The sequence below is a fragment of the Caretta caretta genome, chromosome 4, assembly GCF_965140235.1.
Source record: "Caretta caretta isolate rCarCar2 chromosome 4, rCarCar1.hap1, whole genome shotgun sequence".
NCBI lineage: Eukaryota > Metazoa > Chordata > Testudines > Cheloniidae > Caretta > Caretta caretta.
In genome coordinates this window covers 110,655,533-110,671,841 of record NC_134209.1, presented here as the reverse complement: position 1 = coordinate 110,671,841, position 16,309 = coordinate 110,655,533, and the positions used below count along the sequence as shown (strand labels likewise).

The 16,309-nt window shown below is 40.4% G+C and overlaps 1 protein-coding gene across 4 annotated transcripts in view; it reads right to left on the bottom strand.

Annotated features, from left to right (window-relative positions):
- Positions 1–15,567, bottom strand: part of ARAP2 (ArfGAP with RhoGAP domain, ankyrin repeat and PH domain 2) — a 199,352-nt gene extending 183,785 nt beyond the window's left edge. Inside the window, exons 1-2 of one of the 4 annotated variants that reach the window (XM_075127981.1) lie at positions 15,341–15,567; positions 1,705–2,776 (exon numbers count right to left, since the gene is read on the bottom strand). In XM_075127981.1, coding sequence (XP_074984082.1) covers positions 1,705–2,600 — 896 coding nt within the window. In that variant the 5' untranslated portion in view covers positions 2,601–2,776; positions 15,341–15,567. Of the gene's footprint in view, positions 1–1,704; positions 2,777–5,623; positions 5,816–14,600; positions 15,079–15,340 lie in introns of those variants that run through there. The other 3 variants (XM_048848599.2, XM_048848598.2, XM_075127980.1) reach the window with 3 other exon arrangements.
- Positions 15,568–16,309: the final 742 nt, after the last annotated feature.

Sequence of the window (16,309 nt, the reverse complement as noted above, 5' to 3'; positions counted from 1 at the left end):
TACTCAAAAAAAGCAGAGTCCATACACTAAAGCAGCTGCTACCACTGCCATTACTGTGTTGAGAACGGCTGGTGTCTACCAGAGCAACTTCAGTGAGTGGAGAGCATACCCGGTGAGGCTCCCCCAACCAAACTTTCTCAGATGCAGCACATGGCCTCAACAGCCTATTTACCCCACACCAATAATAAAATTTGTTTTTAACCTTTAACACCCTTCATTCCCTAGGAAATTTCATACCAAAACAAGTTAGCAGAATGTTATTTAGGTTACAGATCCAAGCATTATACAATTAGGAAATCCCACATTTAAGTTGCCCATGCAACTTAATTTTTCCCCCAGGTGCATATGCATTATGCTACAGCATTTAATTACATGTTCACATACTTCCCCATCCCTCACACACACACACAGAGGACTCCTACCTCATTGAAAGCACAGGAGGGCCTTTCCTGACCTTTGAGTGCTCAACTTTGCAATCTATACAACGTTCTTTCAATGTAACTTGTTGGTGTAATTTCCTCGATTTTGAATCATAATATATTCTCTATCATAATATAGTAACTGATATTTTCCATTAGCACTATCCCTTTGAAGTATTAAAGTACTGAAATCAAGATACTAAAAGTAATACATTAAAACAAAACTTAGCAACCTATAAGTCAGAGTTACAACTATGGTGAAATATGGATTTATACTCAACGAATGAAATCTTGGCCATACTGAAATCAAGGGTAAAATTTCCACTGTCTTCAATAGGGTCAGAATTTCACCTATAAATTCATTAGATCTTTGCTTAGAATCATAGAATACCAGGGTTGGAAGGGACCTCAGGAGGTCATTTAGTCCAACCCCCTGCTTAAAGCAGGGCCAATCCCCAATTTTTGCCCCAGATCCCTAAATGGCCCCCTCAAGGACTGAACTCACAACCCTGGGTTTAGCAGGACAGTGCTCAAACCACTGAGCAATCCCTCCCGCCATATACTTCTAAGTGCCTGAGTTTGAAAGTGATATGATCAAGAAGTAGTAACAATGTAGTTGACTTTTTTTAAAAAAAGTTTTTTTGTGATGTTTATAATTCCACTATCTGCTGGTGTATGTACCTAACACCACATTATAATATAGAACCAGTTTCAAGATTGCTTGCAGCTAATAGCATAGCAATTATTAAAATCATATACTTTAAAAGGAAGCCATAAAAATTAGTAAGTCTAAAAAAATAGATACCTTATGTTAATTCTTACTATGAGTAATTCATGTGTATTTATTTCTTTTTGTAAAAGAGTAAACTCTTAAAAAATATTAGCTTACATTAAATTTGGTATATTTGTGTTCAGATTGATGTAGTGAGAATGTACCATTTTTACACTGAGTTGCATGAGAAGGATGAGATAATATCTTGCATTGGACCATCTACTGTTGGTGAAAGAGACAAGCTTTCGAGTGTACACAGAGCTTACTTCAGACTTGAAGATATTACTTCACCCACCTTGTCTCTCTAATATCCTGGGACCAACATGGCTACACTGCCACTGCAAAGCAGTTAAAAAAAAAACAAAGAACAAAAAAGCACTGCCACACACCGGCTTTTAGTCCGGAAGTCCATGAACTCTTCAAGAAGAATACTTACACATACTGCCACTGACAAAGTTGGCCAATTTTAAATGTTACAGTATCAGTCTCACCATTTGTTTTTTTAATTATTACCTGGGTGAAGCTGCAATTTTAGATGAACCTGGGATTTCTGGAACAGGCCGATGTCTTAGCATAAATGACCGAGTTGTTCTGGGAACTACTTTCGTGCAGCTTTGCTTACAAGGACCATACAAGTCATTATCCACCATTTCACCTTTGAACTCAAAGAATGGAGAATCTGGTAGGACATTTGGTGAGATTTCCACCTCTGAGATTGCTACATGCTCATTCTCACTGGACTTGGTTTCAGATGAGTCAGCAAAAGAAGACCGAGAAGTTGGATCTTCAACATATAATGCAGAATGGCTGTCTAGATGCAAGTTACCTTGTTGTGCCTGTGCTTTTTCCAGTGCAACATCCATATTAGGTATTTTTTGAAAGTTAGCACTTTTCTCAATGTTTCCACTAAGGCTGACAGCATACCCTGAACAATCTGATTTCTGGTACGATGAACTAGAAGATTCAAAATCTGAAAAGCTACCATCTTTCACTTCCAATAACTCATGTTCAGTAAATTCACTCTTTTCTTTACTAAAAAGTCTTGTTGGTAATGCTACAGACACTGGACTAGCTTTAGCAACCCCGCTGGAACTTAAATTGGATATTTTGGAAACCTGGGCATAGCACAAAGAATGACTTTCTCCTAATTCCTCCAAGTCCTTGAGTTTCACATTTTCAGATGAGATAGATTTTTCTTGCATTTTTGAAAACGTGATCTCTAATTGCTTAAGAATCCTTTTGCAGTGTCCAGTAAGCGATATTCCAATTTGCTGGAGCACATTATTATTTATTCCTATGCAGTCTAACACAGTGTTATAGCCAGCTTCTTTGAAGTAAGGAAGATACTGCACCAAGTTGATGTTGGCCAAGAATTCTTTGATATCAACATTCCTGTCTCTGGATGACATGATGGCTGTGTCATTCCTGATGTAGGCTCTCAACAATACAGCACAGTCACTAAATGCGCTTATTCTCCAGTGTAAGGTAAGTAAGTAAACTCCAGAAGTAAACTCTTCTTCAGCCACTCTAGAGAGAATGAAATTTCTTCCAAAAGGAGCAATTCTGCATAGGCCAAGGATGTAAACTGTAAACCCAGAAGAGGAAAAAAAAAAAAAAAAAAGTTAAGAAATAGTATTTTTCCCCATGAATGTAGTGCTTGCATTCACAATCTAAGCCAAAATGCTGAAGCCTCACTCTCCATCCATTTTGAAATTTACTTAAAACATGAAAATCTCAAACAGATAAACAATCTAAAATCTTGGGCTAATTAAGGGGAATAGTGAAATTTGAGTTTTTAAAATTTAGAACAAATACTGTTATATTGTTTCCTTTGGAAATGTGGTTCACAACAGGGTTCTGTTATACTCTACAGTCTACACCCTCCTCTGTGTTGGACAAGGTTTAGAAAGGCAACCCCCCACTCATGTACTGTTCTTATGGAGTGACTAGACAGAATGTCTTCCAGGTGCACTAAATGTCCTTAACTAATGTGCTGAAGAGTACACTCTGGACCGAGAGAGCATGACAGGTTTGCTACTAGCACACACAAATGAGCCCTAACATAAAGATGCATATTGGGTCTCCTTGGGAAAGGAACAGGGAAAGACAGCAAAAAAGCTGCCCAGTTCATTGAACTGTCCTGACTCACGGACCCAGACTCTGCTCTAACACAATCCCTAATGAACAAGCAGTTACTTGTAGCAACATATCTTCCCCTCACTTTATGTTGTTTGGAGGTAAAAGGCAGGATTTACCCTATAGGCATCTAGAAATCACTTCACCCTGTTTAATAATATCCAACAAGACCGCACAGGAAGAAGTGAAAGATGCTAAATCCATTTGAAGCAACAGGGGAAGTTTAGGTAGGCAAAATAATTATCCAAACCACAAATTTAGCCAGGGAAAGAGAGATTACTTCTTAACAAAACTGTCTCAAGATGTTTAATGACCACTAATGCTCAGGTTATCAGTTATACATATTTGAAGATGAGACGTTAAAGTCAATTGGTACAAAGTCAACCGCGTACAATAAAGGGGGGGGGGGGAGATGTACTACTGCCAAGCCGTTCATGATTCAGACAACCCAATGTCATTCCAATGACGTGACTGGTCTCAAGAAGGGTGTAACTTGGGCAGCCACACAATACGTCAGTGGGGAAAAGCAATGGGGAAGAAAAGTAACTAATCAGCCTAAGCTGTTTTTCTGGAGACCAGTAAAGTATATGAACTCTGACAGATATGCATCATTCTTCACTGCTGAAGAAACTACAGCATTTTAGTCATAAGTTTTGAACCGAATGAAGTCTAAAATACCCCAAGAATCCTTGAATATTACGGTAACTTTACATTACAAGAAGCTATAACTTTACTTTCTTTTTTAGATAAACAGAAGTCAAACATAAGAGTACTTCAACGTATCTAACAGCTTATATGAAGAAATATTAGAGGGACATTAAATATGGGCCAAAATTAAGGTTTATTTCTTTTAATTCCATTGGAAACATTTAAAAAAGAAATCCACTCTAGTATTTGCAACCCAAAAACTTTATACACTAGCACAATGCAGCAGGACCAGAAAATGGAATAGACTATACCTATGTTTGGCACAACTCAATTTTTTATAATGTTGACAAATGTTTATGTTTATTTCTAAGCTTTTTTATCTACCTATTTACATTTTCATAGTTGTGAAAAATTATGGATTTAAGCATTTATTTCTGTTGATTTATATTTTTACAGTTGTGAGAAGTCATGGAGAGGTCAGACAATTTTTAATGACAGTGCACAATGAGAATCAAAACGTTAAAGCTTTTATAAGTGTTAAAACACATTATCAACATCACACATGAAAATATTGTAAGTAAATATACTTAAATAAAACTAATTAGTTCTTAAGCAGCATTCTTCTTACTTTGCCTTTTGTACATTTTGACTATCCATGGAAATATCTTTTCATGGGTTTGTATGTGCATGGTGAAATCAACATTTAACAACATTTATTAATAAAATTCTAATCCTTCCAACACAAGCCATAACCAAAAAAAAAAAAACCTGTCTAATCTATATTCGTTGTCCAAGTGGATACAAAACAAAACAAAAAAAGTTAGAATGCACATTTAAGATTCAGTTTAAACTATCTAAAATGATATGATAAACATAGTTTAAGACTCTTATTAATCCAATAGTAGCCCTTTAGGAAGGAAGAATATATTCCATTTATAGAATCAGATATACAAATCAACTGTGGCTAAACATTTCAAATTCCTTCAGTCTGTGAATATGGTTAAAGTATAGCTACTGTTTTTGGCCAATTACTTAAGATCCGGAAAGTATGCTGTAAATAATCTTAGAGTATGCTAGAAATTCTGCTGTAAATGACATTTCTAATCCTTCTTGAGAGCTACTAAATAATAAAATAAAATAAATAAAAATGCTCTACCTGAACAAGTTTAAGTCATTTAATTTTTCTAAAGAGTTTTCATGCTTTTTAAAGACTTTCTATTGGAATGGGGGAAGGGAAGTATTCTAACAACTAAAGTGTATAAATATAGGTTACCGTCAACCAGAGACTGGAAAGGAATGTCAATTTAGCAGGTTTAGTGAAGACGCACTAAATCAACCACAGATCACTCTCCTATCAACTCCGGTACTCCACCAGAATGAGAAGCGTAATGGAAGTTGATGGGAGACGCTCTCCCGTCGACCCAGTGCTGTGCAAACACCACAATAAGTCAACCTAAGCTACATCGACTCCAGCTACATTATTCACATAGCTGGAGTCATGTAACTTAGGTCGACTTACTGTAGACAAGGCCTCAGACTTGTGAGTTACTGTAGGCTCCTGGGCAGATCCATAGCTACTGTATTCATTGTCCAAGTTGCCAATAGCTACTGTAAATGGTCACAGCTCCATTGAAGGTAATGAACCTACAAGTATTCACATCAGCTGGAAAGCTGCCCCATAGTCCACATGAATTTGGACAGTAACGCTGTTCTTTATACGCTCTCAAGAACAGTCAGACAGTACTGACAGCAACTTTAGTGAAAGTCATATAACCCTTTATCTTGCTCTTATGACGGTCTTCCACTTCTGTATTTGGGATCCAATTGCAAAGAACTCTCCGTCTCCTGCAACTACCTTCAAAGCTACAGTAAAAATGTGGAGGTTAAAAAAAAAAAAAAAAAAAGATTTAAAGTTAGCTAATGATTTATTTCAACAAAATGGGAAAGTCAGCAGAAAGAAAAAGCAAGGTTACAAATACACACACTCCACTCTGAAAGGAGTGAGACCCCTTTGTTTTATACCTTTACTTTCCACACTTCATCTACTCTGTCTTTTAGGGTCTGTCTACACTGGACTGTGAACCTAGGTCTGTTAGACTCGGGTCTGTAGACTAAATGTTTCCACGCACAGGCTCAGGCATCCACAATGCAATTGCAAACGTGGGTTTACAATTGCTGGACCCAGGTCTCACAGCCATGCTAATGCATCCATACTGCACTACACAGGCCTTCTGACTGCCATCTGTAACTTGACCTGCATCCACACTGCAGAATGACAGGGCTTAGAACAGAGTTTCAATGGGACTTGGGCTCTCACCCATCCCACCAGCAGGTCCTGAATGCTTGCTGACCAAGTCAAACTCACTTGTGTGTGGATGGAAGGGTGGGCTTGGGCTTAAACTGAATCAGACATGCATCTGACGAAGTGGGTAGTCACCCACAAAAGCTTATGCTCCAATACATCTGTTAGTCTATAAGGTGCCACAGGACACTCTGCCACTTTTACAGATCCAGACTCACACGGCTACCCCTCTGATACAAGTGTGCAGTGTAGATGTACCCTTAGATTCCAATCCAGCTAACATATACACATATGAGCAAGTTCGATGGGGCATCTCAGATGTTTAAGAATTTTCAGGATTAAGGTCAGAAATTCCCTGTAAGGAAGAGAACTACTGTACCCACATCAAGCCTTCAACAAACTGCACACACCATTAATTGCAGGATTGGGACCTTAGACACCCCCCCACACACACACACCGCTTAGCTCTTTAAGATTCAAACCATCTCTTTCCTGTTTGGAAGGTACCCTGCACATCATGGATGCCCACGGCCATCTTCTAGCCCATCACTCAAGACTCATTACCCCATGCACTTAGGAGATCCACAAAACAGAAAGCATCTGAAACTGCCTTCAAGCAGTTCCAAAGCAGCTTCATGCAGTATATCTTTATCAAAGTTTTAACATCTGCGGACAGTAGATTTCCCTTCTCTTTCCTCCTTTATAAAGTGCAATCTAGCCTTGGGGAAGCCTGATAACGTTTTCTATTCTGTAGCAGATGCTCTGGCATGCAGGTACTAGCCTGAAGTAGCCTAAAAGAGGAATAACAATGTAGGTTGAACAGCATAGGATTTATGTGCCAACCTGACAAAAATGGAAATGATGCACCCTGATTAAAACCTAGGTAATAGGTAAGTGATCCCTACGTACAGTATAGAATTTGTAAGTGTCTTAAGTATATGTATTGCCCTCTCATCTAAAAGGATTCTAAAGTGTTGTTGTTTGTTTTGTTTTAAAGTAGCTCAAAGTAGATCTTTGTTCGGGGGAGGAGAGGAAATTTATACTGAGTGGCACAGAGTTGTTTACATTTCTTGAGCTTCACTGTGATTGAGATGGCATTTTAACAATTACTAAAAGTCTTCTTGTAAAGTTTTGTAGTCTTCAAAATGAAACACCTCAAAAAATAAGACTATTGAAGCAAAACATAATACGTTCTGCAAATTCTTAGCATATGTAGGGGACAGCTTTCAGATTCAAAAAATTGAGGAAACTAGGAAGTCATCCATTTTCGATCTTGTTTTTCCCAACAGGGATGATTAGTTGCAAACATGAATGTGGTCGGGAACTTGGGAGGAAGTGGTCATGATCTGATAGAATTCAAGATCCTATGAAAAGCAGGACCCAAGAACAGTAAAACAAGGATATTGAAGGAATTAGCTGAAGAAATCTCAGTGCCACTGGCGATAATATTTACAAACTCATGGATGACAGGAGAAGTCCCGAAAGACAGGAGAAAGCCTAACGTAGCACGCATCTTTAAAACGGAAAAAGGAGGAGCCGGGGAACTACAGACCCGCCAGCCTGAATTCAATACCTGGGAAGCTACTAGAACAATGCATAAAACACTGAATGTGTGAATACCTGGAGGATGAAGAGGTGATCACTGTCAGCCAGCATGGATTTACCAAGAACAAATCATGCCAAACCAAGCCAAACTTCTTTGACGGGGTAACTGATTTGGTTAGGGGGAATACAGTGGACTTAATATTCCTGGACTTCAGCAAGGCTTTTAACATAGTCCCACCAGACATTCTGATAAGTAAGCTGGAGAAATGCAGGCTTCACAGACCAACTATTATGTGGATACATAACTGGTTAAGCAACCACAAACAAAGAGTAACTGTCAAGATTCCTCCCCCACTCTGAACTCTAGGGTACAGATGTGGGGACCTGCATGAAAAACCTCCTAAGCTTATCTTTACCAGCTTAGGTCAAAACTTCCCCAAGGTACAAAATATTCCACCCGTTGTCCTTGGACTAGCCGCTACCACCACCAAACTAATACTGGTTACTGGGGAAGAGCTGTTTGGACGCGTCTTTCCCCCCAAAATACTTCCCAAAACCTTGCACCCCACTTCCTGGACAAGGTTTGGTAAAAAGCCTCACCAATTTGCCTAGGTGACTACAGACCCAGACCCTTGGATCTTAAGAACAATGAACAATCCTCCCAACACTTGCACCCCCCCTTTCCTGGGAAATGTTGGATAAAAAGCCTCACCAATTTGCATAGGTGACCACAGACCCAAACCCTTGGATCTGAGAACAATGAAAAAGCATTCAGGTTTTTACAAGAAGACTTTTAATAAAAAATAGAAGTAAATAGAAATAAAGAAATCCCCCCCTGTAAAATCAGGATGGTAGATATCTTACAGGGTAATTAGATTCAAAAACATAGAGAACCCCTCTAGGCAAAACCTTAAGTTACAAAAAAGATACACAGACAGAAATAGTTATTCTATTCAGCACAATTCTTTTCTCAGCCATTTAAAGAAATCATAATCTAACACATACCTAGCTAGATTACTTACTAAAAGTTCTAAGACTCCATTCCTGGTCTATCCCCGACAAAGACCAGCATATAGACAGACACACAGACCCTTTGTTTCTCTCCCTCCTCCCAGCTTTTGAAAGTATCTCGTCTCCTCATTGGTCATTTTGGTCAGGTGCCAGCGAGGTTACCTTTAGCTTCTTAACCCTTTACAGGTGAGAGGAGCTTTCCCCTGGCCAGGAAGGATTTCAAAGGGGTTTACCCTTCCCATTATATTTATGACAGTAACTATTAATGGAATGATGTCAGATTGGAGGAAGATCTCAAGTGGAGCTCCACAGGGCTCTCCTCTGGGTCCAGTGTTGTTTAACATCTGGATGTAGATAGAGAGAGCATAGTGATCAAGTTTGCAGATGACAGAAAGCTGGGAAGGAGAGGTTGCCAATACTTGGGAGGATAGAGCTAAAATTCAGAGGGATCTCGATAAACTGGAGAACTGGGCTATCGACAACAAAATGAAATTTAACAAAGACACATGTAAGGTGCTACACTTACGGAAGAAAAACCAAATGCACAAATACAGATTGGGGGAAAAACTGGCTTGGCAGCAGCAATGCTGGGAAGAATCTGGGAGCTGTGGTGGATTACAACCTCAACATGAGACAGCAATATGATGCTGTTGCAAAAAAAGCAAATACAATTTTAGATTGCATTAACAGAGGCATAACATGCAAGTCACAGGAGGGGATAGTACCACTCTACTTGGCACTGGTTAGGCCTCAGCTGGAGTACTGTGTACAATTTTGGTCACCAATGTATAGAAAGGATGTGAAGAAAGTGGAAAGGATCCAGACATGAGCAACAAAGGTGATCAAAGGGATGGAATGCATGCCATATGAGCAAAGGCTGAAGGAACTGGGTATGTTTAGTTTTGAAAAGAGGAGATTAAGGAGGGACATGATAGTCTTCAAACACTTGAAAGGCTGCCATAAAAAAGATGGAGAAAAATTGTTCTCTCTTGCCACAGAATGGAGGCCAAGAGGCAATGGGTTCAAATCACAGCATAGCAGATTTAGATTAAATCTCAGGAAAAACTTCCTAACTCTAAGAACAGTAGAACAATGGAACAGACTGCTTCAGGAGGTTGTGGAAGCTTCTTCACTAGAGATTTTCAAGAGGCGGCTAGATAGCCATCTATCTTGGATAATTTAGATATAACTCCTCCTGCATCTTGGCAAGGGTTTAGACTAGATGACTGCTGTCATCCCGTCTAACCCTGTGTTTCTGTGGTGGCGGCGTCCAGGTACTAGATGGTTTTTGGATGAAATTACCAGAGATTCATCTGATAGCAAAATGCCAGCTTCCCAGAGATCCCCTGACCTGCTTACTTAATGCTTCAGTGAAGGATCTGCATTTTAAACAGGACAGCAAATTAATTGCTTTATTGTTAGCAAAGACTTTGTATTGCATATTATCAGGAAAAATGTGAGTTTTCCTCCTGTGAAACTGTGGTTTAGTAAAATGTGGACTGTCCTTGTCACATGACAAGCTTTCACACCAAGTACATACACAAGAGAAGTGCCAAAAAGAGGAGACGTATTTAGAAAATTTGGTCACCCTTTTTAGCATGCTTGGGGTGCGGGGCTCCCCAGCCAGCAAGCCAGAATCTTTAGCCAGGTTCTTGGAATATGAATTTGACCACGAACGCACCTCTTAAGTGCATTACTTAATGTTTTATTGTAACTTTGCCTTAATAAAAAGTTTTTAAAAATGAATAAGCTTGCTTATAGTCAACACATCACAGACTGTTGGAAGAAAAAAGCATGAACATATTTGCATTGTAGCAGAACTGGCAAAGATCACTATAACAAATGTGCTATAACAGTTCCATTTAAAAAACTGTTTGCAGTTGCTCATTGCTTTCTGAAACTTCATCTTTGGAAATAAAATCTTCCAGCCCTGGTCTCTGTCCAAGTTTTGTTTGTTTAAAGTCTGAGCAAAAGTGGTTTAGCAATTTATCTATGAGAAGAGTACAATTATTTAAAATTTTAAAATTGGCAGGGATGCAGCAGGGGTAAGGTAGCCGAGACTGAGAGCCTGGAGCTGAGAGTGGGTGCCAGGAACGGAGCCACAGCCAGGCAACAGAGGGAGCCAGTAGCTAGGTGCAGAGCCAAGGCTGGAGACGGGAGCTGGGGCCGTAGCTAGAGACGGGGCTGGATGGCACTCCCTCCCTGCTTCCCCTGGGGGCTGGCCCAGGCCCCATGGTGACCCCCTGAATGTTCCTCTGCGCCCCCCCCCCTTTGTGGGGCACACCGCACAGTTTGGGAATCTCTGAGCTACATTGTACTTCCCTAGTTTGTTTACGAGAATGTCATCTGAGACAGTATCAAAATCCTTATTAAAGTCAAGATATATCACATCTACTGCTTCCCCCCTATTCATAAGGCTTGTTACCCTCTCAAAGAAAGCTATCAGGTTGGTTTGACATGATTTTGTCTTGACAAATTCATGCCGACTGTTACTCATCACCTTATTATCTTTTAGGTGTTTGTAAATGGATTGCTTAATTATTTGCTCCATTATCTTTCCAGGTACTGAAGTTAAGCTCACTGGTCTGTAATTCCCCCGGTTGTGCTTATTTCCCTATTAATAGATGGGCACTATGTTTGCCCTTTTCCAGTCCTCTGAAATTTCTCCTATCTTTCATGACTTTTCAAAGATAATCACTGATGGCTCAGATATCTCCCTAGTCTAGGCTGTATTTCATCAGGATCTGGTGATTTAAATACATCTAACTTGTCTAAGTCATTTGTAACTTGTTCTTTCCCTGTTTTAGCCTCTGATCCTTCCTCATTTTCACTGGCATTCACTATATTAGACATCCAATCACTATTAACTTTGTTGGTGAGAACCGAAACAAAAAAGTCAGTTAGCACTTCTGCCATTTCTGTTCCACATATTCGGTTATTGTTCTCCCTCTTCATCCTCCCATTGAGTAATGGGCCTACCCTGTCCTTGGTCTTCCTCTTGCTTCAAACATATAGGTAGGATGTTTTCTTGTTACTCTCTGTGTCTCTAGATAGTTTAAACTCATTTTGTGCCTTGGCCTTTCTAATTTTATTCTGACATACTTGTGTTAATTGTTTATATTCATCCTTTATAATTTGATCCACTTTTTGCAGGACTCTTTTGTGAGTTTCAGATCATTGAAAGTGTCCTAGTTAAGCCAGGGTGGTCTCTTGCCATACTTCCTATATTTCCTACGCAGTGGGATAGTTTGCTTAATAATGTCTCTGAATCAGCCATCTTGAAATCCATTATCTGCATTGTGCTTTTTTCCCTTCTTTAGAATCATGAACTCTACCATTTCATAAGCACTTTTACCTAAGCCGCCTTCCACTTTCAAATTCTCAACCAGTTCTTCCCTATTTGTCAAGATCAAATCTAGAACAGCCTAGGAGACACTTTTGTAAGGAATTTTAAGGGGGAAGAAGTAGAAAGACCAAGAGTGATATTAACTGAAACAAATTTCTGACTTTTTAAAAGTCCACAGCTAAAGAGTCATTCGTTAAATTAGTCATTCTAAAAAATGATCAGTTGCACAATTATTAGTAGGTTCCGGTGCTGAAGCATGTGCTGTATTCAGATCCATGTAAACAAGAGTAAAAAATGACCAAGATAGGACTTATTAACTATTGTTAGATTTCATTGTTTCATTATCTGTATTTTCCATTGTGAATACAATCCAAGACATATTGCCAAAGCTAACAGGCCTAGAAAAGATATATAATAATATAGATCAATTAATAAGTCCATTCGCAATGCTTTTTTCTGTATTAGAAATACTTAAGTGATCTTTTAAAAGTTCTAACTGCTCTACTCTCAGCAACAACTGTGAATAAGAAAGCAGCGCAGAGGAAACAGAACTAATTTAAAGCTATTTCTGCGTCAAGATTCAGAGGGGCAGTTAGGAGAAGTAAAAATATATTTGAGAATGATGAAATACTCATAAAAGAGTATCTTGTGACAAAATATTGCTCAACGTTTACTCGTTCCATTGCAAAATGCTCATCTTTTAGAGTCAAATTCTTCCACCTTTACTCCTTTTGAGTAGTACCTCAGCCTGCAAGAAATCCCAGTAGGACTACTTGAGGAGTAAGGCTCCGAGAAGTAAGCAATTACTCAGCCTGAATAAGCAGACTATGGCCCCAAGTAATTCACTTCAAGGGTAGAATTAGTTCAGTGAGCTTTGCCTAGCTGCTGCAACAGCATTTGTGCATAGTTACACACACTGTGTCCTGCCCAGTGCTTTAAAAAGAGTCATAATTACTATACAGGTTTTTCAAAAACCAAAGTTCATTCACCATCTGCTAATGCTTCCACAGATGCATGGATTGTTTACAAGAAGTCTGTATAAATCTGTCCAAACTCTGAAAATAATTCCCCATTAAGGAAGCAAAGAGAAAACAAAACATAAAGAAAAAAATGCTAACAATTATTGTAAGATGAAATCAGATCTTTAAAAGAAAAACAAAAAAGCATACACACCGATTCCAACTGCCTACCTGGCTGCTCATAAAAAACTAATAGTTCTAAAAGGTTACGAAACAGGAAATCGGATTCATCCTTACAAGATCTAGACTTCATAGTAACAGCCGTGTTAGTCTGTCTTTGCAAAAAGAAAAGGAGTACTTGTGGCACCTTAGAGACTAACCAATTTATTTGAGCATGAGCTTTCGTGAGCTACAGCTCACTTCATCAGATGCATACCGTGGAAACTGCAGTAGACATTATATACACACAGAGACCATGAAACAATACCCCCTCCCACCCCACTGTCCTGCTGGTAATAGCTTATCTAAAGTGATCATCAAGTTGGGCCATTTCCAGCACAAATCCAAATGGCCCAATGTCTACTGCAGTTTCCACGGTATGCATCCGATGAAGTGAGCTGGAGCTCACGAAAGCTCATGCTCAAATAAATTGGTTAGTCTCTAAGATGCCACAAGTACTCCTTTTCTTTTTGCAAAGATCTAGACTGTTCTCAGTGGTAGCAGATGACAGAACGAGGAGTAATGGCCTCAAGTTGCAGTGGGGGAGGTTTAGGTTGGATGTTAGGAAAAACTTTTTCACTAGAAGGGTGGTGAAACACTGGAATGCGTTACCTAAGGAGGTGGTGGAATCTCCTTCCTTAGAAGTTTTTAAGTCAGGCTTGACAAAGCCCTGGCTGGGATGATTTAGTAGGGGATTGGTCTTACTTTGAGCAGGGGGTTGGACTAGATGACTTCCTGAGGTCTCTTCCAACCCTGATAGTCTTTGATTCTATGATTAAGATATGCCCACTAAATTAGACTCTATTTAACATCAACTGTAAACAAACTGATTAACAAAATATTAACTGCCTATTTGTCAACCAAAGCCTTACAGTGCTACTGGTGTATTCTATTACAGACAAGAACTAATATAATATAAATTAGTTAATAGTGATAGTTTCCCTAGATTTCCATAACTCGTCCATTAGTTATCTTTAATGAGCGATCTTATCTGATAGATGTTAAAGAAACCAATCAGCTGAATAACAAAATCCCCAAACAAGCACGGGGGACTGGGGCTGGTTTCCTTTCCGAGACGCCCACGCATCAGACGCTCTTGAAACTAAACACGAAATGAACAAAAAGGTGGCAGGCCGGAGCCGAAGACGCTGTACTTCGGGGAGTTACAGCCAGGAAAAAAAATCACCCCAAATCCTTGCAACTAGTGAAACTTGCAAGCTCCCTTCCACCCCCTTTGACTTACCTCTGTGCTTCGGAAGAGAGGGAGCTGGAGGGAGAAGGAGGGAAGTAGCGCTTTAAATTCCCCTTCTGTCTATCCTACTTTCTCTTCCGTGTCCCGTCCTCCTGTTCCTTGTACCCCCTCCCTCACCTTCCGCCACCCCCTACCCTCTGATCTGCCCTAGCAGGCGGCGCGCTCGCGGGGTCCCATCGGGGTTCGGCACCGGGCGCCTGCCCGGGCAGGGAACTCCAGCAAGGCGTTGCGTGCCGCACCTGGGGAGGAAGGGAGCGGCCATGCCGGAAGAGCCTGCTGCTCAGCACCTGGGACAGGAGGGCAGCCCGTCACCAGGCCCGGCGCCGGGGACTAACCCTACGCGCAGAGCCCTAGTGGGGGCGGGTGCTCCGGGCGTGCTGGCTTGGCAGCGTGTTTGCGAGCCTGCAGGAGGAAGCGAACTTGCAGTCACAAGCTTTTGCTTTGTGAAAGTTTGCTGCTGCAGCTAATTACTGGTGGCTTCACGCATGCCTGGGTGCTGAGACGCTTCCAATGCGGCAGCAGTAGCAGCATCCTGAAAAAAAGTCAGGCTGTTAACGCTTAGATGCCCCCTCTCCTTACGCCTTACAGGCTGCATCTGCCACTTACCAGCAGCCCTTGGGCTGCGGATGATGTGGCTGGAAGTATTTTCAAACCCCAACTCCATGCCCATGTTACCGTCGTGTGTGCACATAACCCAACTGATAAACAAGAAACTGTTTCCTTTTACCAACCTGAAGAGCCTTTAATGCTTGGCCTGAAGCTCCAGGGAGGGTGCCGGCATGAACTGCGTTTCGCCCTTAGCAAACATGGTGTGCATCACTGTGACATGCAGATCCTTGCTTTCTGGGTGTTAAAGCTACCGTTGGCCACGGGTTTGTTACACCGGTAGTTGAGCTATCTACAACCAACATCACACTTGTCTACTGCACAGGGTGAAACCTCACTGCAGCAGTAGCTCAAAAATAAAATTCCCCTAGTGCAGTGGGTTTTCAAATTTTTTAGACTGTCTACCCCTTTCCAAATAATCTACCTTGTATCCCCATCTGAGATAGGGTCATACTATACCTATGAAAATGGGGGGAAAGTCGCATTTTTCAGGAACACAACTACAACGTTAAGTGAGGAGTTACTGTACTAGGTTGTGGTTTGCATGATTATTTGCTAAATATCAGTGTTACAAAACAGTTCATACGCACTGCACCTTCCTTCTCCACTTCTAGGAACGTAACTGTAACATTCCTAAAAGTGAAGAAGGAAGCTGCAGCCTCCCTTAGCTTTATTTAGTTTCACATTCACTGACTTATACCATTGCCTGCTTTTTCATCAGCTCCGAATGAACGCATGCAAAAGAATCTAAACAAGCATGCGAGAGTCTGAGTTGATGTACTTGTCAGTCTATGTGACCAGAAGTGACCACTGTATCAAGAAAATCAAAAACAAGGAAGGCACAGGAATGTGTAAAATAAAGCAGACAATTCCCATAACTTGCATATTCTTACAATTTATTCTGGCTCATCGGGATGCATGTTAGACTACATTAGACTCCCTTACATATCAATCAGCAGGTGAGATTAAATCCAAGGGAATCCAATGAATGACTGCAAGGTAGTACATATTTACATCATTTCTGCATTTGGCCCCTTGAATTTAGCTGAGTACAGGCGTTAAATACACTTTTAAACAAGTGTAAACTGTCGTTG